The sequence below is a fragment of the Pogoniulus pusillus genome, chromosome Z (genome assembly GCF_015220805.1).
Source record: "Pogoniulus pusillus isolate bPogPus1 chromosome Z, bPogPus1.pri, whole genome shotgun sequence".
NCBI classification, from domain to species: Eukaryota; Metazoa; Chordata; class Aves; order Piciformes; family Lybiidae; genus Pogoniulus; species Pogoniulus pusillus.
Genome location: NC_087309.1, coordinates 27,018,391 through 27,043,248, shown reverse-complemented (window position 1 = coordinate 27,043,248; position 24,858 = coordinate 27,018,391). Strand labels below are relative to the sequence as shown.

Below are 24,858 nucleotides of genomic sequence, written 5' to 3'. Positions count from 1 at the left end.
TGTTGCTGGAAGGCAGCGCTGGAAACGGTGTGGTCTACATCCCCAATGAAACCCAACCCATTTTGAGAGAGACATGTACCCTCAGACATCTTGAAGTCTGCACAGACTCAAGGAAACAAGGAGAAAGAGCACAGGCTGGAGCAGCTGTGGTGTCTTGCTATGGCCAAATACCTCATATTTTGTGTTCACCCATGTTTGAACACTACAGAGTTCTGGTGAAAGAGGGAGAAAGGGGAACGTGGATATCAGCAAATTAAAGGACCACTTTTCTAGTTTTAAAAGGAAAGAACAGCAAACAGTGTTTCCTGCTGTCTCTATGCCTCTCTATCCATTGTTTAAAGTGGGAAAATATAACTATTTTTCACAGTTCTTGTTTTTTAAGTAAGGATTTCAAGTACTTTGGCTTGAGGATCTAACATCAGTAATTCTGTGAACTTAGTTTTTCACAGAAGAGCAGGGCAAAAGCTGTATGAAATAAAATTCTGTCCCTATTCAAAGTTTGTTTCATTTAGGAAATGAGTCTGGAGCTGGTCTAAACATGAATCCTCAATTTATTCCTGTAAAATCTGTCTTGCCTAAAGCTAAAGCCTTCCTGCACCTAATGTCTGCATCTCCAATGGTTATTTTGTGAAGAAGGTAATTAATTATCCTGATGTGCACACTGAAATGCAGATGATACCACAAGTCTTGCTAATCATCAGTTAGTTTTGTGTGGGTATACAAAGTCCACAAACTGGGGCTCAATGAACCTCTTCAGGTTCTGGTATGACCAAAGCTAATACAGACCTACTCAGCATGAATTCATGTCTTCCCCAATATCATATATACATTCAGAGTTGATACAAGATGCTAGTACAACCCTCCACCCCAAAAATGTTGTTAGTCATCAGAAAGCAATATTAGATGTTGATCACAAGTGATTTGAAAACTAACCAAGTTTTCTATCAAGGTTAATGGTTTTGTTTTATTTTTTGATTGAAAAACAAAAGTAATGATGAAGCCAGGCTGAGATTTGAGTCTGTGACAAGGAAAGTTTCAGAGCTCCAAGTATTGTCAGAATTGTTTGAACAGCTCTGCACAAATGTTCTGAGAAATCAAATGAGTGTTCAAGGTTTAATTCTGTGCCACCTGCCCATTTTACCCAAATGAACTGTTGGAAAGAGCCTTAAAAAGCAGTCTGTCACTTCATTTTAACAACTGAGATGAAATGTCTGGAAACCACAGAGAAACCTGCTAAGGCTCAAGGCTTGACCTGAAGGTTTTCCTCCTGAATAACATTATTACCCAATGTATAAAGTTACTGAGAAACCTACCTTTAGTGCAAGGATTATTTGCAATTTGCCTGGATTTGCAAAAGGATGCTGAAACCCTGGGTAGATTACATAAATCCTTGAATGAAGCACAAAAGAAAACATTTGAAGTTATATTGGGACATTCTGTCACTGATGGATTCAGCATAAATTTATTTGTCTTTATTGAGCAGTGTGAGATCACCACGAGGTCTAAAGCCTATTCACAGTTTAGGTGTTCAGCCTCATCTTCTGGAAGCTATCTTTGGATAAGTAAGCCCTTTCCTGTTCTGCCATCTATTAGGGAGAAACCTGGACTTATAACTTCTTACCAGCCAGTATGGTTGCCAGGAGAAATGAACACTTGCAGAATTCAGTCCTGAGTGTGTATGGGAAAGTAGTCTCTGACGCACATTTTTAGTCAAATGCACCATGTTGTTATCCCTCCTCTGAAGGAGTTCCATGAGATGTGAATGTATTTGCATGCACAACTGCTTCCTCCATCTGATGGGATGAGTGCTTTGTTTTCTGAACCATGTATGAGTGTAAGCTTTTTGCTGACTAAACCTCTATTGCAGTGATTCCATACCACATCACTGTCACGACTGGCACAGAATACGACTCCAGCACTGACAGCCGAGTGTACATCATCATCATGGGTCCTCAGAAAGTGCAGACAGAGAGGCTGTGGCTGGATCTACCAGAAGAAAAAGATGAGTTTGCAGATGGCTCTGTAGAGAAATTCTCTGTTTGGGGCCGAGATGTTGGGGAGATCAAAAAAGTGGAGGTACTTTCTGAATGCAACACAAGTACTAGAGAGTCCTGTGAAATATGTGGTGAAAGAAAGAATACATTCCTGTTACTTTTAACAGTGAAAGCACTTGGGTCTAAGAAGAATGTAGACAGGGATGTTCTAATGAGATTTCACATGTGTTTGAACCTGGAAATTAGTAGTATGCCTTACATCTCACAAAACCAAGGCAGAATTATAAAGAGATTTTAACATGTCTCAAATTTGTCCCATCTCTGTCACCATTTTTCCTTGGTACAGCCTTCTTAGTGATAGATGCTGTGATGTTTTCCAGGGTGCAGTCCTCTCTCTTTTCCCCAGTCGAGTTTTACACTAGTTTCAGCTGAGTTTCATAAATCATGCCTTCATTGAGAAACACATCTTGTATAATTTTCTAGCTAAACATGAAAATTATTTTTACAGTTTGGATGACCCAGGCTTAGAGAAGAAAAGTAATCACAATTTGTAAGTGACATAGACAAATAGATTTCAATACAGCACCTATTTTTTCTGCTGTGGCTCCAGGAGACAGGATTTGCAGAGTCTTTCCATCCTTGAGCTTAAAATTCACATGAATCTTCTTGTTTCATGTGGCAGTTCCATTTCCTGAGAGCTTTCTCCAGCCCCCAAGAATTGAAACCACAACATCTGAAGAATTCAAGAGCCTATTGAATTTTATTTTTACCCCATGCTTTGTGTTGCAGTAAATCTACCTGTTGGTACTCATGATTGTGTATTCAGAGAGAGATGAGTTAAAGAAACAAAGAGAAAGAGATCCTCTTTTCTTTATTTTTTTTTAATCTTCACAGTTGTATGCCCACAGCTGATAAACAGAAGCACTCTCATTAGCTTTCATTCAGACAATGGCTTCTGGCACCTTGAGAAGTCCCCGTGCAGGACCTGAGTTTATTATCAAGCCATTTACTTAATGCACTCCAAGTGGCTGGTTATTTTTAGTCCCTATCTAGCATATCTCTGGGTCAAAATTTGAAAGTGAAGGAAGTGCATAAATCCTTCTCTTCCAGATTGTGTGCATATGGGAACAGCCATGGGCTAGGATATAGAGGGAGGAAAAAAGCCCCTCTATCAAAGGGACAGAAGGAGCAAACTGAAGTAAAATAAGAAGGATCACTGGAAAAGAGACAGTCAGTGAGTAGAGCAAGGAACAGGAAGAGAATAGGAGAAAAACAGAGAAAATTTTGTTTCTTTCATTGTAAGCACTTGCAGCCAGGAGGGCCACCCAGATCCTGGGCTGCATCAGGAGAAGTGTGGCCAGCAGGTTGAGGGAGGTGATTCTCCTCCTCTACTCCCTTCTGCTGAGACCCCACCTGGAATACTGCTTCCAGTTCTGGAACCCCCATTACAAGAAGGATGTGGACATGCTGGAGAGTGTCCAGAGAAGGGCCGTGAGGATGATCAGAGGGCTGGAGCACCTCTGCTATGAGGACAGACTGAGAGAGCTGAGGTTGTTCAGTCTGGAGGAGAGGACACTTTGAGGTGACTTTCTTGTGGCCTTCCAGTATCTGAAGGGGGCCTACAAAAAAGCTGGGGAAGGATTTTTCAGGATATCAGAGAGTGACAGGACTAGGGGGAATGGAGTGAAGCTGGAGATGGGTAGGTTCAGGCTGGACATGAGGAGGAAGTTCTTCAGCATGAGAGTGGTGAGAGCCTGGAATAAGTTGCCAAGGAAGGTGGTTGAGGTCCATCCCTGGAAGTGTTTAAGACCAGGCAGGATGAGGCTGTAGGCAACCTTATCTAGGGTAGGGTGCCCCTGGCCATGGCAGGGGGGTTGGAACTAGATGATCCTTGTGGTCCCTTCCAATCCTGACTGATTCTATGATTCTATGAAAACACTTGGAAATAGAATAAGGGAAACAAATAGTTTGAAAAGTATTCCAAATGGGAAAGATTGCAAATCAAATGCAGAGAGTTAGAAAAAGAAACAACATACAGCTTTCAAGCCACATGATGTTCTTCTGCAGTCTGTCACCCCTTTTATCATCAGTGATACCACCAGACTGCTTCCTCATCTCTTGCTCATTTTTCCCTTTTAGCTTTTAACTCCTGATCTTGTGGCTGGAGAAGCCAAATGATCTTAGCCTTCTGGCTTCCTTCATATAGTGCCCTTAGCCTGGAAAATCTCTTCTTGTTGATCCATGTCCCAGCAATGACATTGATGTGCCAATCTGCCATGGTTCTCATGGAATCAGTCCATATTTTCCTTGTAGAAAATTGCAGTGTACAGGGACATCACATAAAATTGCTAGTTATCTGCTTGGGGAAAATGTGGAACAGTTTGTTCCCAAATTCAGCATTTGGATGCTTCTGGAAGAAGGCAAGAAGTTTTGAATAAGAATTACCATGTGAATATAGCACAGCACAGGGATTACATTTTCAGAAGTCCTCTGCATAACCCAGGAAACACACTGCAGGATTTAGTGGGATTGTAAGACTTGCAGCGTGATGCCACTTCTAGTTTGGTATTAATCTACAGCTGCAAATATACTCTAGTGAAAGCAGAAGCTGTGAAACATGAAGTAATTTGCAAAGAGACCATTTATATCTGTCTTGTAATCCTGCAGATACAGAACTGATTACTGATGCACTTTAACAGACAGGCTGACATGAAAATAAATAATACAATTTATCTGGTATAGGCACTTTATACTGTGTTCTTTTTTAACAAAGTTTTAATGTTCCTTCTCCTAATGAATGAAAGTATCTCTGCTTCCAGAATGCTGTTGCTGCAGAAAGACATGGACATGTCCAGAAAAGTCCTGCTGTTATCTACTTGTCTAAACCACTCCTTGTTTGAAGCTTTTCTCTATCACAAGCAGACAAGTAAAGCCAAGGACACGCAGTATTGCATGTTCTTAGATCTCTCTAGTATTCTCTGCACCTTCTGGAATAAGCAGGAAGATCTCATCTATTCCTTTTATTTGACACACAAATTGCCTCCCATTTTTGTCTTGTTGTTGCATTTAGCTTCTGTGTCTCTCAGATGCTCAGTGGAAATCATCCATCTTGGTCTTGGTGATGCGAAGTATTCAACAGTCCCCCAAAGACAGTAGGAGAGAGTTACAAAGGTTTTCAAACAGCCCAATGATCTATCTGCCTTTGAAATTCTGCCATTCTAACTTAGTTCAAACATCTCAGCCCCAAAAACTTGTTGTGATGCTGATATACATGTCTGGGCATGGCCATGGCTTTGGATCATTAATTTTATTCACATGGACTAAAGATTTACTTGGAATTGAAAGAGAAATTTTGGTGCTTTACTCTAAAAACCCAACTATAAGGAAGATTCAAACAGCATGAATTTATTCCAGATTTTACAATGTTGCTCTTGAGGCCTTTAGAAATCTGCTTCTCTGCAGGTTCTCCAAGGTAGCTGGATATTCAGGATGCTTTCTTCCAGTCCATCACTGATTACAAAGCAGTTAAAGTTTGCTGTGAAAATCTGGTATGTTGATAGCAATGTCTTGGAATGAAACTTTAGGAGGTGGCTGTGATGATCCCAAAAGACCAGCAGACTTTAATGGTCTTTTTCAAGTTTTCCCTCTGTCTGCTTAAGAGTCTGATTCAGAGTCATTACCCTTAGCTTTTCCTACCTCCTCATCCATGCTATTCTGCAACAGGTCTTGAGAGACTGTCCAGACTCTCAGAGGGACTTTGGGTTTGGAGAAGGGCAGCCAAGCTGGCAGAGACAGAATGGGAAGGCAAGTGTCATATTTCCATTCACCTCACACCCGAGAAATCTGAGAATTAATGCATCCATTGCAGACGAATTTCCCTAGTGGTTAACTGTAATTTTGTGCAGCAGCACAGATATTATTATAGGAATAATACCCTTAATAGCAGCAATGGCTGAGACCAAGAAAAAAGATCACTTGGGTTTTGGATGAAAAAAGACACTACAAATATATCACTCTAGATGAATCCATTATTAAAAAATATTTTCTGAGCAACTCTAAATATTCTAATAAGTTATTAAAAACACAGAGAGAGAGCTAAGAACCTAATTTTTCTAGTAAAGATGCAAACAACATTTGCTCTGAAAATAATGAACTATAGGTAGCTCTTTTATTCAACCTTTTATGCACAGATAGCTCATTGGAATGACTCTCTGAGTTTTGCACAGCAGCTGTGATACAGAATTTCACTTGTAAATCTGTCCTAGGATGCACTGCCCATGCTCTTTAAGAGGGATACATATAGTTTCTTGGAGAATTCTGCACCATCAGCGTATTTTTGCTGCTGATATACTTGTAGAAGCATTGATTATGCTCCATATTTATGACCCTCACCCTAACTTCCTCCTTGCAAACTCTGGACAGCATGTCTTTATTTCTCCAGGTCCCCTGTCCTCTCTACCACTTCTAGTAGTCTTATTTTTTTCGTAGAATCATAAAATGTCAGGGGCTGGAAGAGACCACCTCAAAATATCATCCCTGCCAGAGCAGGATCACCTAGAGCAGATCACACTGGAATGCATCCAGATGGTTCTTGAATATCTCCAGAGAAGGAGACTCCACAACCTCCCTGGGCAGCCTGTTCCAGTGCTCTGTCACCCTCACAGTGAAAAAATTCTTCCTCAGGTTCACATAGAACCTCCTATGCCTCAACTTCCACTCAGTGTCCCTTGTCCTGTCACTGGGCATCATCAAGAAGAGGTTGGCTCCATCCTCCTGGTGCTCACCCCTTACATATTTATGAATATGAATGAGGTCACCCCTTAGTTGTCTCCTCTCCAAGCTAAAGAGCCCCAGCTCCCTCAGTCTCTCCTCATAAGGAAGATGTACAACTTCCACAATCATTTTTGTGACTCTATGTTGGACTCTCTCAAGCAGCTCCCTGTCCTTCTTGAGCTGGGGGACTCAAAACTGGACACAACCCTCCAAATGAGGCCTCACCAGGGCAGAGCAGAGAGGAAAGAGAACCTCCCTTGACCTACTGACCATACCCCTCTGATGCAGCCCAAAATGGCATTGACCTTCCTGGCCACAAGAGCATACTGCTGGCTCATGGCCATCCTTCCATCCACCAGGACTCCCAAGTCCTTCTCCCCTTCACTGCTCTCCAGCAGGTCAGTCCACAACCTATACTGTTCCTTGGGACTGTTCTTTTCCAGGTGCACAACTCTACACCTGCCCCTGTTGAACTTCATTAAATTTCTCCCTGCTCATCTCTCCAGCCTGTCTAAGTCTCTCTGAATGGCAGCACAACTCTCCTGTGTGGCAGCCACTCAACCCAGCTTGGTATCATCAGCAAACTTGCTGACAGAGCACTCCATGCCCTCAGCCAGGTCATTAATGACTATGTTGAGTAATGCTGGTCTCAGTAATGACTCCTGGGGAACTTCATTAGTTACAGGCCTGCAGCTGGACTCAGTCCCATTCACCAAAGCCCTCTGACTTCTTTCCTTTAACTGGCTCCTAATCCACCTCACTACTCTATCACCCAGACCACACCTCCTCAGTTTAGCTATGAGGATGCTGTGGGAGACAATGTCAAATGCTTTACTGAAATCAAGGTAAAGCACATCCACAGCTTCTCCACCCTCTATCCATCTGGTTACTTCCTCATAGAACGTTATCAGGTTGGTCAGACATAACTTCCCCTCTGTAAAACCATGCTGGCTGCCCCAAATGACCTACTTGTCCTTGATATGGCTAAGCACAGCGCTGAGGTTAAGCCACTCCATTTCCTTCTGGGGATGGAGGTGAGGCTGACTGCTTTACAGTTACCTGGGTCCTCCTTCTTACCTTTTTTGAAGATTGGAGTGATGTTTGCCCTCCTCCAATCCCCGGGTACCTTTCCTGTTCACCATGACTTGCCAAAGATGATGGAAAGTGGTCTGGCAATGACCTCCCCAGCTCCTTAAGCACTCTCAGGTGCATGCCATCAGGACCTATGGATTTGTGGATGTTCAGTTTACTTAACTGTTCCCTAACCCAGTCATTACTAACCCAGACCCCATCAACCAAGGAAGCCTTCTTAACCTTGTCTTCCCCTGTGGCCCCAGGGGTGTGGGGCTCCTATGCATAGGTGGAGACAAAGAAGGCATTCAGCAGCTCTGCTTTATCTGCATCCCCTGTTACCAAGCCACCCATCCCATTCAGCAGTGGGCATATATTGCCTTTAGTGCTGGTTCTTCCTACGATATATTTGAAGAAGCCTTTTATGTTGTCTTTGGCCTGCCTGGCAAGATTGAATTCCAAGGCAGCCTTAGCCTTCCTAGTAGCCTCCCTACATCCTCTGGCAACCACCTTACACTCCTCCCCTGTAGCCAGTCCCTCCTTCCATTTAAAATTGATTTAAATTTTATTTATTAAATTTTCATTTAAATCTTGTCAGAAATCCCTTGTTGATCCATGTATGCTTCCTGCCATTTTTGTGTGACTCTCTTCTTATGGACTGTTCTTGAGCTGGGAGAAAGTGGTTCATGAGAATCAACCAGCTGCAGACGTAAGCTCTATTTGCTCCTATACAAATACACAGCTCTTGCAGTTGAGGGACAAGCAAAGCAGAGAGACAGCCTGATATGTATATTTGATTTAGATGTGATTTTTTGTGAAAGAACAAGTAGTTGAATAATGCATGTGGGTGTTTGCCTATCTGTGTCTTTCATCTCGACTATAAAGCTTTGAACAGTCACTCCTAAGCATTGCTACAGCATTGGAAAGAGCTGAAAAGATGGGGAAATGTTTCCTCAGAGATCAGCAAAGCAGTATGCAGAGGTCATTGGAGCAGTGGTATAGTAACAAGAGTGGATATATTTTCATGTGGGTCAGAATACTTTGCTTCTCTCTGCTTTCTTTAATATGAGACTGTCTTGCCTTCTTTCATGATCAGTAGCAGATGGCCTGGTCTTACTTGTCCACATCAGCTACCATGTACATTGATGTCTTGCCTGTTGGGCAGAAATGACACAAACTGTTTCACAGCTTCCTTCATTCATAGAATCATAGAATCAACCAGGTTGGAAGAGACCTCCAAGATCATCCAGTCCAACCTACCACCCAGCCCTAGCCAGTCAACTAGACCATGGCACTAAGTGCCTCATCCAGGCTTTTCTTGAACACCTCCAGGGACGGTGCCTCCACCACCTCCCTGGGCAGCCCATTCCAATGCCAATCACTCTCTCTGTGAAGAACTTCCTCCTAACATCCAGCCTATACTTTCCCCAGCACAACTTGAGACTGTGTCCCCTAGTCCTACTGCTGGTTGCCTGGGAGAAGAGGCCACCCCCACCTGTCTCCAATGTCCCTTCAGGTAGTTGTAGACAGCAATGTGGTCCCCCCTGAGCCTCCTCTTCTCCAGGCTAAATGACCCCAGCTCCCTGACACTGGCTTACCAATCTCAGCTTCCTTCAGTTTGCCTCTAGCACTGTTGTGTTTAACCCTCTCCCCCTTCCAGCCTAGTTTAAAGCCCTTCTGAGCCCTGCCAGCTCATGTGCCAGGATCCTTCTCCCCCTCTGAGTCAGTTGTACCCCATCTGTTGCTAGCAGACCCAGGGCCATTTAAAGTTTCCCAAGATCAAAGAATCCAAAATTTTGTTGGTGGCACCAGCCTCTGAGCCACTTGTTAATCAGGCATGATTTCTTATTCCTCTCTGCATTCCAACCTGTGACTAAGGGTATAGATGAAATATTGCCTGTGACCCCGATCCCTCAATTACTATTCACAGTGCCTTTCGATTGCTTTTAGACCTCTGGTATCAACCTCATCATTCCCTGCCTGTATAACCAACAAGGGATAGTAATCAGAGAGCTGCACTACAGTAGGCAGCCTTCTGGTAACTTCCCTGACCCGGGCCCCAGGGAGGCAGCAGACTTCCCTGTGGGAGGGGTCTGGCTGGCATATGGGGCCCTCTGTTCCCTTCAGAAGGGAATCACCAGTAACAATTACCCTCCTCTTTTTTCTTTTGGTTACAAGTTCTGATGCAAAGGGGCAACTGATTTACTTTATTCACCACCACCACCACCCAAGATGGTGATGCTTCTGCCTCCAAAACCACCTCAACTTCTAACACCCTGTATCTGTTGTGCAAGGGCAACTGAGGAGGCGAGTAGGGCTGGAAGGGTTTTCCCTTGCCCCTTTTGACAGGTACCTGTGTCCATTCTCCCTTGTTTCTTGGGTCACTTCCCACTGCTAAGGGGGTTTGCACAGCCTGGTGCCATAAATCCAAATCCCTCTCACATTCACTTATAGCCCTTAGCCTTTCCAGTTCAACCTTCAGTTCAGCCACTAGGTTAAGCAGACCATTGTAGAAGTGGGCTTTACAACACTGTATGTAGTCAACACTCTTAGTCCTTCAACACTGGTTAAAATATGCAATGATGACCTTTCCTCCAGAGAAACTCCCCTTAAGTAGCTGATGTATTTTCACTGACTCACAGGTGGGGCATGATGGTGCTACCCCTGAGAGCTGCTGGATGTTGGAAGAGCTCAACATCGTCGTGCCTACCAAGGGTGTCATGTACAACTTTGTCTGTAAGTGCTGGCTGGCCAGAGACAAAGGTGATGGTCTCACCTCACGAATCCTCAACATCCTGGATGCAGACTGTGTTAATGTTGGCCTCAAGGTAGGCTCTAGGCTCATCTTGTATCCTTAGCTATTGCATAGATCTGTGCTGATATTGGTTGTGTGTCAGCTGTTTTCATGCTTTGACTTCTGCAAGTGGTTTGAGACTTGTATTTACAGAAGTCACCATTGCTTTTGCAAAATCTTTAGAAATGACCTAGCCTCACTGCCACTGAGAGCACTGTTTAATAATGCTGGCTAGATGCAGCCATGGTACGACAGAAGGACAGAGCAAGTAGGACACCGTTCAGCAACATGTCTTTATTTTGTCACCACATCTGGTACCTACAGAGTAGGGCAGGTGCAAGAGTGAATCTTGGTGCAATCTAAGTCCATCATACTATCTTTGAGGAGACACTTTTAATCAAATTAGAGTAGTGGAGGTATTTTAATCTATATAGAGTGGCTCTACATCAAGGGTTCTAATACAGGACAGAGAAACTGAATTCAGTTGAAAAGTAAGAATAACCGGAAATTGCTGGCACATGTAGGTATTTATCTGCTTGATTGTTCAAATGAATGAATTATTAAAGTTGAATAAGCAACAAAAATAAATCCCTAAATATGAAATTTGTAGTAGTCTATGTTATGACATATTTCAAGCAAGTACAAACAGGAAAGCTGAGCTATGCTGATTTTGGATATAAAATCTATAATAGAAATAGTCTGGGTGCCTGGGACAGTAACACTGTGTTTAATACCTATATGGCAATTTAAAATATCCATAAATGTGTTTCGGTTTACAATGAGGTTACATTTTCATAGCACATTGCTTTTGCCTTACGCAGCTCTTGATTCTCAAGATACAGACATTCTCCTGAAATATATCTTGTTCCCCAAATGCATGAGGACAGGATAACATCTTCAGTATCAGGATTCAAAAGCTCGTCACAGGTTTCAGTGGTAAAATTGACCCAAGGTGGAAGGAAAACTTCTCTTAGGCTGAGTGGCAAGGTTAAGACCTACTCTCTTAAATATTTCCCATCACTCCTATAACCCCCAGATAAGGTTTCCAAACTCCTATCTGTGATCTGTTGGCTTACCTGTGGGTTGAAGTAGATGTTAATGAAAACTTATGTTCAGTCTTCTTTCAAAAGCCCAATCCTGAATATTTAATTTCATAAGCACACCAAACATAGACACATCTAACTATTAATTTTTTTTTCTATGATGTTGACCAGAAACCTGCTGAAAGGTTTGAAAGAAATCAGGAGAGATAGTTGAAACATGAAATCAGAAGTGTGCATTTGACTTTCTAATCAGTTTCCTAGTTGAGGGAATTTGGGGCTGATCCCTCACAAATAGCTGTAGTTAGAATTTGAGTGGATTTTTTTTTTTTTTAATTTTTTTTTTTTTTTTTTAGAGTTCAAAGACTAATGCATAAAATCTCTCTGGAAAAGTTAATTCTTTTTTGTTTTGCCTTTGCTAGATTCTTTAAAAGCCATGTGTACCTACTTCAATTTAATTTTCCTCTTGGCTTGATACTCCCTCCTTGTGCTGGAAATTGAATATTTGCTTTCCCATACATAGCAAAACATCCACCATAGCCAGTATCCTCCAAAGTCATTAAAATGTGTTGGTAAAAGAGCTTTTCTTCTTTTGTCTGTAACAAATGTGATGATCTGCTGTGAACTCACATGTGTGTGGATGAAGATGTGATGGACCAGTTGCTCAAGACTGAAAAGAACATAAAAAATAGACTGAAAAGAACATAAGAAATAACTTTTCTATGATGTGACTCCTTCAAATTGTTTGTATGTGCTGCTTGTAATTCAGGCCAACAGAACTTTCTTAGAAGTGCAATGTTCAAATCATAGTTGGGATTGTTTATTTACATTTTTCCACATCTTAAATCCTGAGGTCTTCTTACTATAAGTATGATCTTGAAAAGCATCTAATTAACCCAAAAAAGTCTTAAAGCCACTGACAGACACTGGGACTTCTACACTCTTGAAACACTTTATTCTGAATCTTATTATTCACATGCCAGCAAAGTTAAACTAATAAGGTGAAAATGATGCCAAACATCTTTTCATGAATTGGCATACCTTTACTGTTTGAGATCTGGGAACACTGAGTTCAATGCAGCAGTGTGCCTGCCAGTGAGAGAGTTTGGATATATAGGCTTAAAAAGCATTGACTATGTTGTGCTGAATGTTTCTCAGACGGCCACAGAACATATTTCACAGTCAAGAGAAAGAAGCAACTGGACCTCGAGGAACTGTCTTTTTAAGATGTAAAGAATTTGCTGCTATACAGGGGCCTGGAGCAGTGGGAGGTGGCCAGAGGGACATAAAAATAGCAGAGGGTTGGAGATCCACCCACTGACATGAAGGTCGTGACTCCCGTGGAGAAGCCAGTTAAGAGGTCTTCATTGCTCCCTAAGTGTGTCGTTCTCAAAATTAATTTGTCTCAGCCTGACAAAGAACTGAGAAAATCTACAGAAAAAATCACAAACAATGGAAAGAGGAGGGCTCTGTAGTGAGTTTCAACCTCTGACCTTCCACCTCTGAGAACCAAGCAGTTCTGGTGTAACCATTTCTGGCAAAGCAGCAGATCTGCTGCAAAGCTTGTCTACTCTTTTGACCAGGTGTTTGCATGCATTAGGGACAGATGCTTAAATAAGACCTTCTGATTGATTCAAATGCCTGCCAGGTCCTCTATGAAGTCACAGTTGTTACTGGAGATACTGAAAATGGTGGTACCGATGCCAGTATTTTCATGACAGTCTTTGGATCCAATGGGAACACAGAGGAGATGCAGCTGGAAAAAAATGGAGTCAGGTATAGTAACTTTTTTTTTTTTGCTTTCAAGTGGAGTGATAATGGAGTCAAGCTTCAAGAAGCACTTGGGGCTTTGGGCACATCCCCACTGAAACACAGAGAAAAATTTCCATTTACTTTACAGACTCAGAACTGGGCCCTTTGTAAGTGTTACTGGAAAGCATTTAGCAAGAAAGGAGAGCACCAAGTAGCCAGGGAAACCATTATTTACCATTTGCAGAGGTTTCATTTAACCTGTTCCTTCGTGGCATTGTAAACAAAGTATGGATTGTGAACTACTGCTTTGGCTCCAAGAGGAACTGTGGACTTCGGATTTAACTAGAGGTGCAAGACCTACCTTTGGTGGAAAAACAATGACAAACTTAGTTTAAACATTTTTAATGGAGATAAATTAATAACTGCATAATTAAAGACAAACCATCATACATACACCTGCCTTGGGAATTGCCTGTGACAGGAAGATGGTTTGGTGTATGGAGATGGATTGCTGGATGAAAAGCCAGACATGAGTCAGCCATGCTCACAGTTCAGGAGGCAAATTACATCCTGGGCTTCATCCAAAGCAGTGTGGCCAGCAAGTTAAGGGATGTGATTCTTCACCTCTACTCTGTTCTGGTGAGACATCAGCTGTAGTACTATGTAGTACTCTGGCTCTGCCAACATAAGAAAGACATTAACCTTTTAGTCCAGAGTAGAGCCACAGAAATGGTCAGAGGACTTGCACAACTGCCCTATGAAGACAGCCTGAAAGAGCTGGAATTGTTCAGTCTGGAGAAGGTAAGGCTTATGGTCACCTTTTAGTGGCCTTTTGACACTTAAAAGAGGCCTACGAGAGATAGGAACAGTCTTTTTAACAGGGCCTGTTGTGATAGGACAACAAGCAAATGTTTTTTAGCTGAATGAGGGAAGATTAGACTAGATATAAAGAGGAAGCTTTTAATGATGAGGGTGGTGAGACATTGTAGCAGGCACCATCCCTGGAATCACTGAAGGCCAAACTGACTGGGGCTTTGAGCAGCTTCTACGGTTTTATAAAGATGTTGACTCTCTTCTATCTCCCTTTCCATTTGCTGAGCTGGTCAAGCGTGAGACAGTTTGGTCCTTAAATGCACATGAGGAGTGATTCCAGGGCCTGAGCTTGTAAGCTGAGGATCCTGCTGGGAAATGAACTTCTTATCTCAGGCTCTGTGATATGCCAATGTAACAGTGAGGTTTGGGGACTGGAGGTGGTTTGTCTACAGCTGGCACGAAAGGGACACATGATGATGTCTGTCTGCCCAGATGTGGCATTGCAGCACAGAGAGATAGAAATGGGCTGTGAGCTGCACAGAGTGCTTGCTCTGAGATTGCTAAACTGTGAAATCTCATGTGTTCTTCAACAGAAGGAGCTAAACAAACACTGTAACCCTAGTCTGACACCAGCATTTCTGTAAGACAAAAAAAAAACATGCATGCCACCAATCCGTGTCCTAATGTTGCCTTTTCTAGCAGCTCCTGGTACAGAGAGTTTTGGCATGCTCAAGAACGAAAGTGGCACTAACCACCTTTTAGATACAGGCTTCAGAGGGCTTAAATTGAAATAACTGAGTATCTTTGATCTTATTCAGCAAGGCATTTATGAGGTGTCAAGAGGGCTAAAACTCAGCTTCCTGAGGTCATGATGGACTCTTGCCCCAACTTCCTGATGATGCAGTTACTCTGTGACAGCTTTGTGTATCCTATGTGGGCTGGATAATTGAAGATAAGACTCTCTGCATAGAGGTGTTTGCTTAGGAGATGTTTTACTCGAAGCTCTCATAGCAGAGTGGGTGTCCAGACAAGTGTGTTCAGCTAGGCTTGAAACCTTTGTGTGTTTAGTTAGTAACAAGCATGAGCCTTGTTTGCTCTTAAAAGAAAAAAAAAAAAAAAAAAAAAAAAAAGCAGCAGAGGTGCTGCTAACTAAAATCTCTGTGAGAAACACAGCTGAGTCACACAGAAAACCACAGCTCTTGGCCTTGCTCCCCGTTACAGAGATACATTCAGAATGTGGGGCAATGAACCTGGCTTAATAGCAGTCTAGCTATCAGTGGCATCCCCCTTCCAAGACCTTAGACAATCTCAGACTGCTCTGTCTTCCATTACTTTAAGTGCCACAGTCAATTCTAGTAGGTAGGAAAATGGTTTGTGAACTGTACTTAAAAGTAAAGAAGACTTCACCAATAACTAACAAAAAAAACTCTGACAGGAACTAAGTCCAATCTTTCAAGAAAGGGATTGTAGTTTTGCTCCACATAGCCAGGCAAGTGATATCCCTAAACTGTGTGGCCTACAAAAAACATTACACTTGTCTACATAGGTGGGATGGATAATTTCTGATACAAGGATAAAAACAGAATAGAGTCACACCGTTTGTATGTTATTAATTGCTTGGGTTGTCTTCTGCCAGCAGAAGATCTTCAAAAGGTGTTGAAAATTTACTGAAGCTGTATAAAGAAGAATGACAAGTAAAACACAGAGATTAATATGTTCATATAACCAGGATACTGTGCTGTTCTTTGAGAGTGTACTGGGATATCTCTGCTAGCTGGGTGTGTTCTGTATCACACCTCCAATTGTATAGAGCTCTTCTTATCTCATTAGCACCCTCTGCAAAGGATGTACATATCCCCAAATACACAAACAGCCTGTTTCACACCACTCCTAGCTGTCAGCAGTGCAGGCATCCCATGCACTTATTTCATGTGGATATCATAGAATGGTTCAGGTTGGAAGGGTTCTTAAAGAATATCTAGTTCAAACACCTCTGCTATGGGTAGAGACACCTTCCAGTAGCCCAGTATGCTCAGAACCTCCAACCTGGCTTTGAACACTTCCAGGGATGATGCATCCACAGTGTCACTGGACAACCTATTCTACTATCTCACCATCTCCACAGTAAATATTTTTTATATCTAATCTGAATCTCCCCTCTTCCATTTTAAAACCACTAACTGATGTTACTACACTCCCTGTTAAAAATCCCACCCCATCTTTCTTATGGACCCCCTTTAAGTATTGGAAGGCCATAATAAAGGTCTCTCTTCTCCAGGGTAAACATCCTCAACTCAGCCTGTTCTGATAGGGAAAGTGCTCCAACCTCTTGATCATGTTCATGGCCTCGTCTGGATCCACTCAAACCTTTGCAGCAGCAGCAAAGGATGGTTGAGAGCCACTGCAGTGAAACAGTAAAAGGCACTTCATCTTTATTGGGCGTATCCAGCACCAATTGACTCAGCAGCATAGTGCATTACGAACTGTCTGTCTAACCTACTGCAGATTTAAGACAATTTTAGTTACATTAGTGTTATTGCCAAGACCTCTGGGCAATGGAAATATTTGTAAGTGCAGACATGGGTAGGAAAGCTTAATGAAATCCCTAAGATAAATGCTTCAGTGCCCTGGAAAAAATAATAGCAGCAGTCAGCTTGTTTTGGCACTTCTTCCCTCCTCAAAAATTTTCAGGATTATGTCCATATTCAAGTACATTAGAGATAGAAAAGACCTCCTGGTTTGTCACTTGCCTCTAGTATGACTTCATGGAAGCAGCAGGTGAGTATCAACCTTATAAACCTTATAAACAGGGCATTTATTGAAAGCAAATCATGATTTATTCTGCTAACAAACTGGTTAGCTTAAAATTGTTCACCCTGGAAAGATCAGATTGAGAGATGTGTTTGATGCTTTGTAGGTAATAGTGAATGCAAAACAGCCTGATCATAGAACATGGAACAATTCAGGCTGGAAGAGTCACACAGTTTTCTTAAACAGAAGTGGAAGTCAATCTACCCTAGGCACAGAAGCACAGTCTCATACTCGGACAGGTTATCTTGGTATCTGATACCACAGAGAGACGAATAACAAGAGACAGTTTCTTAAAGAGCAAACATAACTCTTAGTAACTAGAAATTAACTGGCACCGAAATACCCTCTCCAAATGCCTCTGGGAGTGCAAGGAAAGCAAATCCTGGATGAAAACAGAGAGTTTTGAGCCAATCCCTGTTGCTAACATCTGCAGCTGTGCAGGCTTAGATAATGGCGTGAGGGCAATGAGATTCATGCTGCAGGGTGCAGTCTGAGCACAGGCTGGTAAAGAAATGGGTTTGCACTGCTGTAGGAGCCTGCACTATCTGTAGTGCCTACAGTTTGCAGATTTCTCTCCAAACTTCTCCACAGATGCAGATAACACACTCCCTAGAAGGATGTATGAAGGAGAAACCTCAACAGTGGTCATGGTGCTGCTGATAGACCTCCTGGATTTCTCTGCCTATTTTGCAAGTGTTGGATTTCCACCTCCAAGCCCACAATAGGTCTACCAAAGCATTTTGGAGGCAAAACTAGAAAATACACTTGCTCTAACAGAGTAGTATAATGCCTGAAGCAGCACTTCTGCTGGAGCAAGACTTTTTTCCCATCCTCGTTACTACTAAGAGAGAGGTGAGGTAGCTGTGATCCTAACCAGTGTAACACCTTCTTCAAGAAGCATATGTTAGCTATTTTTCCTTATTCCCTGCTTTCTGTGGATTGCTACAGATGAGCAGTTCTACACATCCTTGTGCCTATGCACAGCAGCCAAGCATAGAATAAGACCTTTCTATACGATGTTGTGCAAACATGCCCTGGTTCCTATTAAAGGCAGAGATGGTCTGCAAATACAGGTTCCTCAGATTCAGGAGGAGAATGTGGGACAACCAGTTTTGCCTCCTTCCTAACACGATTTGTCTGCATTTACTAAACTTAGGCGCTGGGCTCTGTCTTGCAATCAGGTTGCCAAATTTAGCTGAGCTGCAGCAACTGTCTACCACTACAGCACATGCAAAGTTATGTGCTATGTCTTAACAAAAGACGATTAAGCAAAATTGCTTTGCCTTCTGGCTGGGAAGGGATAAAGGGCAGGCAGATGGGCAGATTCCAGGAGGAAAGTGATGTGCAGAAACCTGACTGTGGTTTTCTGGTTAAAAATGGAGTGATAATGTATGCTATAGGCTGCCTGGAATGACTCCAGGTGTCTGATACGGGCTTGGTTTTCCAGGGGAGGAGGAATCCCTGTCAGATCTGCACTGAAGTGTCCTGCTAAAAACACAGGAACTGTTGATTGCAGGACAGTAAAGCTCAAGTCCCATAATGTGCACTCACAAATTTCCAATCTGAGGCTGATGTCAAGGTGCAGGTTGCAGCACGGATAGAGGATCAAGAGGCAAAAATACTCTAAAGCAGCAGTGACACCTCCTTGGTCTTTCAATCCCTCCAGATTTGAGCGAGGCCAAGAAGACAGTTTCATTATGGAGATAGCTGATATTGCACCGCTCAGGAAGATGAGGATCCGCACAGATGGGAAGGGGACTCGCCCTCACTGGTTCCTGGAAAGGGTAATGCACTTTCATTGTGTGTCTATTGCAACCTGCTTGTGTCAGAATCTCTCAACGTATAAGAAAGAGGGGAAAGGCAGTGACTTCTTTGGTTTTAATTACTTTCTAAGTTTCCCCTTCTGGATTCTCAGGGTTTATTGGTTTGGTTTGTTCTCATTTGGGTTTTTTTGTTCTTTGGTTTTGGGGGGTCTTTTCATTGGTGGTTTGGTTTGATTTTCTTCGCTTTTCCCAGCAGAAACTGAGTAAAAGCAAGACAATAAGGGAAAAGTTTGTGCTGTAAAGCTTTACCATGTTCTCTGCTGTTAGATGTCACTCTGCCTCCCTGCAAACAAGCCTTGGCTGGCCACCCAGGGCACTTGCACTATTTTCTGCTTCCTGGCATGCAACCTCAGCTCCTGCAGACCCCTGTTCTGCTCTGAGATTAGAGCCTCTACTGCCAGGCAGGGACAGCTAGTGTGTGCATAGGCTTGGTAGGACATTTCCAAATAATCCTTACTTGCAGATAAAGCACACCATTTATTTCCTTCTACCTCCAGTACACGAGTAGATTTATTTATTTTCTTGATGAGGTATCATTTTCTTCTTGCATTTTGAACACAGAATGCAAAATGACTTCCATTGCTTCTCTCACCTGTAATTTTCCCTTTTGTCCTGTCTTGCACAATTGCACAGGGCTTTCCCTAACATTCTCTACCAAACCACCAGGCTGTAAAGATCTTGTAAAGGTCACTTAATTTTGGGCAGCTAAATGTAGTTTGCTTTTTATGGGTCTCTATAATAAGACAGAGATGGAGTGATATGCTGATTCCACACCATCAGATGTCATTAAAAAAGGAAGACATTCCTGAATGACTATTCAACAAGGTTTTTCTGGAGTAGATATCCCATTTGATTTCTGTACCTTAGTTTTTTTATCAAGAATAGCTTAAGACTCAATAGCTTAACCAATGGCCAGAAAGAATAATGCACCATTTTTTAAACTGGGTTCTTTAAACATTCCAACTACTCTGAAGCTGTTCTTCCTTTTCCACAAACACTGTGTTTCTAAACAGTAGTCCTAGGCTGGTGACCACTTTTCAGTGAAGATCTTCACCTCCATTAGCATGGGCTCAAAAATATTTCCCTCATGCAGTAACATTTATACTTGAGCATTGCCATTTCTCAGCAACTCTTGTGCGGTGCTCCAAAACATTAGACCTCCAGCATATATGCTCTGAATGGATGCCACAGACACACATTTTTTCTCACTGTGCCTAAGGGATAACTCAATATGATCTCTGATTTGAATCAGTTGTTCAGTCATCTTGGTCAAATTCTCTTTGCCAGTTGCACAATATGTTTCCCTGAGTTTTATGAATCATGTGCTTAGAAAATGAAATCAAATAAAGCTTATTCATTAAGAGACATTCCAGATCTTATGGCCGTGAATTAGCAATAGGTCAAAGGCAAGGGACAGTGGCATCTTTAGAGGCAGGGAGCACCTCCCCACCTGTCCAGCTCTGTCCAGCTGTTTCAACACCTGAGCATGTTGGACTACCCCACCCAAAGCAAGGCTTTCCCAGGTAAGTTGAAAAAAACCAGACTTTCATCTGGACCAGTCCAATGGTCCTGTTGTACTTTTGTAGATCTACAGAATCATAGAATCATAGAATCAACCAGGTTGGAAGAAACCTCCAAGATCATTCAGTCCAACCTAGCACCCTGCCCTATCCAATCAACTAGACCATGGCACTAAGTGCCTCATGCAGGCTTTTCTTGAAGACCCCCAGGGACGGTGCCTCCACCACCTCCCTGGGCAGCCCATTCCAATGGGAAATCACTCTCTCTGTGAAGAACTTCTTCCTAATATCCAGCCTATACCTACCCTGGCACAACTTGAGACTGTGTCCCCTTGTCCTATTGCTGGTTGCCTGGGAGAAGAGGCCAACCCCCACCTGGCTACAATGTCCCTTCAGGTAGTTGTAGACAGTAATAAGATCACCCCTGAGCCTCCTCTTCTCCAGGCTAAACAGGCCCAGCTCCCTCAGCCTCTCCTCATAGGATTTGTGTTCCAGGTCCCTCACCAGCTTTGTTGCCCTTCTCTGGACATGTTCCAGCACCTCAACATCTCTCTTGAATTGAGGGGCCCAGAACTGGTCACAGTACTCAAGGTGTGGTCTGACCAGTGCTGAGTACAGGGCAAGAATAACCTCCCTTGTCCTACTGGCCACACTGTTCCTGATGCAGGCCAGGATGCCATTGGCTCTCTTGGCCACCTGGGCACACTGCTGCCTTATCTTCAGCCTACTATCTGCCAGTACCCCCAGGTCCCTTTCTTCCTGGCTGCTCTCCAGCCACTCTGTCCCCAGCCTGTAGCACTGCTTGGGGTTGTTGTGGCCAAAGTGCAGAACCCTGCACTTGGCCTTGTTAAATCTCATCCCATTGGCCTCTGCCCACCCATCCAGCCTGGCCAGGTCCCTCTGCAGGGATCTCCTACCTTCCAACAGATCAACACCTGCTCCTAACTTGGTGACATCTGCAAACTCACTGATGCTGGACTCAATCCCCTCGCCCAGATCATCAATAAAGATATTGAACAGGACTGGGCCCAGCACTGATCCTTGGGGAACACCACTAGTGACAGCTGCCAACTGGATGTGGCACCATTCACCACCACTCTCTGGGCTCTGCCATCCAGCCAGTTCTTGATCCAGCACAGGGTGAATCTGTCCAAACCATGAGCTGCCAACAGGTGGACTGTGCACACAACTCTCAGAGACCAGGATAGCCCAGAGGTTCTGTTATTCTTAGAGAAACAGAGCATGGAGGATCTTCCAGCTCCAGTGATACATCAAGATACGTCAAGAACTTTATTTATTAGTTTTATTTCCCACATTCTCTGTGGAGGTAAACATGGCATTTGTGTTCCCAGGCAGAGAATAAAGATAGGAGTGCTCTGGAAGGAGAGGATGCATTTGTATTCCCTGATTTGTATTCCAGCCTTGAAATCTTATGTAGCCTGGTGTGACATGAAAAGTGATCTAAGCCCATTTCCATTTCTGTCAAAAGTGCATATTAAAACTGCATAATGAAATACTTGTGGGGGTAGTGCTAAACTCTCAGACAGATGGTTCACAGTTAGTGCTAACTAGCACAGTGAAATGAGAAGCTAGATTGAGCCATCAATCCCATAATTAACCATTTATTGCTCCATTTATCTACAGGATATTCTCAGTTTTCTTGTTCTATTAAAATAACAGTAAGTGATCTTCTTAATTCTCCCTGGTCTTTTTGTAAACTGTGTCTGGTCATAATTTATACTGCTTCTAGTTAATCAGAAATAGAAATGAATAAATACCAATTAGAGTGAATGAATTATCAAAGATGTTGCACACAGCCAAAAGGTTCAATTTATAAACAAGGAAGAAATTTGGAGTTAGGTTTTTATTTATGTCTATATAAAATATCCTGAAATTTCATTCATAATCTCAGCAAATAAATGAATATTCTGTTAAAGATTCAAACTGCACCAAAAGTGACAATAAGTTTTAAATACTGATACCTAATCCTCTAGAGGAAACAAAAATTGATTAGTGATATGTTGGGCAAAAGAAATATTATTAATAATTGCATAGTGCAGAAAAACACAATGAAAACTCTCCAAAGCTGTTATCGTCACTGCTGGGAAACACATAGAATTTGGCTATTTTCTTCTGACCTAATGCTGAATCTTGTGTTCTCCCACATCAAGATATCACAGCATTGTTTTCATAGAATCATAGAATCAACTAGGTTGGAAGAGACCTCCAAGATCATCCAGTCCAACCTATCCCCCAGCCCTGTCCAATCAACTAGACCATGGCACTAAGTGCCTCATCCAGGCTTTTCTTGAACACCTCCAGGGATGGTGCCTCCACCACCTCCCTGGGCAGCCATTCCAATGGCAAATCACTCTCTCTGTGAAGAACTTCTTCCTAACATCCAGCCTATACTTCCCCTGGCACAACTTGAGACTGTGTCCCCTTATTGGTTGCCTGGGAGAAGAGGCCACCCCCCACCTGGCTACAGCCTCCGTTCAGGTAGTTGTAGACAGCAATGAGGTCCCCTCTGAGCCTCCTCTTATCCAGGCTAAACAGGCCCAGCTCCCTCAGCCTCTCCTCATAGGGTTTGTGTTCCAGGCCCCTCACCAGCTTTGTTGCCCTTCTCTGGACACGTTCCAGCACTTCAACATCTCTCTTGAATTGAGGGGCCCAGAACTGGTCACAGTACTCAAGGTGTGACCTGACCAGTGCTGAGTACAGGGCAAGAATAACCTCCCTTGTCCTGCTGGCCACACTGTTCCTGATGCAGGCCAGGATGCCACTGGCTCTCTCAGCCACCTGGGCACACTGCTGCCTCATCTTCAGCCTACTATCTACCAGTACCCCCAGGTCCCTTTCTTCCTGGCTGCTCTCCAGCCACTCTGTCCCCAGCCTGTAGCACTGCTTGGGGTTGTTGTGGCCAAAGTGCAGAACCCTGCACTTGGCCTTGTTAAATCTCATCCTATTGGCCTCTGCCCACCCATCCAGCCTGTCCAGGTCCCTCTGCAGGGATCTCCTACCTTCCAACAGATCAACAGCTGCTCCTAGCTTGGTGTCATCTGCAAACTTACTGATGCTGGACTCAATGCCCTCGTCCAGATCATCAATAAAGATATTGAACAGGACTGGGCCCAGCACTGATCCTTGGGGAACACCACTAGTGACAGCTGCCAACTGGATGTGGCACCATTCACCACCACTCTCTGGGGTCTGCCATCCAGGCAATTCTTGATCCAGCACAGAATTCATGAAAATCAGATCATAAAGATTGTAGAATGGTTCGAGTTGGAAAAGAGCTTAAAGGATTGTCTAATCCACCCCCACTGCAGCAAATAAAAAACATCTTCAAAGAGATATGATTGCTCAGAACTCTGTTCAGCCTAACCTGGAAATTTTCCCACCTAATCTAGAAATTTTTAAGGATGAGGCATCTGCTGCAAATCTGGGCTACCTGTACCAGTGCCTCACCACGTCACTGTATAAAAATTGTGACTTCTAATTGGGAAATTTGTCTAAATGCATGGTTTAAAAGCAGTCTCCCAAGATACAGCTGGTTCCTCAGTCCATGTGATGATTTCACCTGCTGCCCAGTGCCCTAGATATGAAATTGAAAAGATAGAAATAAGAAAGAATGAAAGCTGTTTGAGTGAAGTAACAGAATTTCTGAGGCTGTTGAATTCTGCAGTTACTTCCCTCAGAATTTTAATGTTACTTTGTGCTGTCAAACCTAGGCAGATAAGAAGCTGTCTTAATGAAGCACTAATTGCAATGCTTTCAAACACCACAAATAATCTTGAATGTGGGTCTCTGTCTTTATTCACTCCCTTTTGTTTCACATAAAGCACATGAAGAGAAGTTGAGACAATTCATTATATAGCTGAAGCTGACTGATATTCCTTTGCAGAAGAGGAAAATCTTTTTGGTTTACAGCCAGAGGACCTTGTTCTTAAGCAAGGACTAGTATCATGCAACAGAACCATAGAAACCTGCATTTGAATCCTTAAAGATTAATTCCAAGGACTACATATTCTGGTTTCATTGGGGTATGAGCCCCTGTGAAGCACACTTTACACTGCATCTTGGAGAAGGCTGAGTAGAAGTAAATCAAGTGATTGGACATGTCAGACCTTTCTGTTGCAGCATACAGCACACATTTAGTTTCACGTTGCTGATTTAAAGTTCCTGCCAGCTATGATATTTGCTCATCTTCAGATTATCAGCATTTTATTCATAGACACTGCTCCTGTTCTCGTGCTGTTGCTTACAGGTGTTCTACAGCTCGACTGAAAGCCATGCGTCATTAGTGATAAACTTTGAGCTTAAGAGCATGCAGGATGTCCACAGCAAGTTTTAGCTATCTTAAAAAATAGTTTAGATGCCATGTAAAGTAGCATTCTCCTTGACAAATGGCAGCTATTTTTTTTTTCTGAGATGAGCAGATAGAAAATAAAAGTAATCTCATCTCAG

General features: G+C 42.9%; 1 protein-coding gene across 1 annotated transcript in view; it reads left to right on the top strand.

The window, feature by feature from the left end:
- LOXHD1 (lipoxygenase homology PLAT domains 1) overlaps positions 1 to 24,858 on the top strand; it is a 188,098-nt gene that overhangs the window by 123,359 nt on the left and 39,881 nt on the right. The window contains exons 31-34 of the mRNA XM_064176315.1: positions 1,868 to 2,076; positions 10,481 to 10,666; positions 13,321 to 13,448; positions 18,715 to 18,832. Coding sequence (XP_064032385.1) covers positions 1,868 to 2,076; positions 10,481 to 10,666; positions 13,321 to 13,448; positions 18,715 to 18,832 — 641 coding nt within the window. The remainder of the gene's footprint in view (positions 1 to 1,867; positions 2,077 to 10,480; positions 10,667 to 13,320; positions 13,449 to 18,714; positions 18,833 to 24,858) is intronic.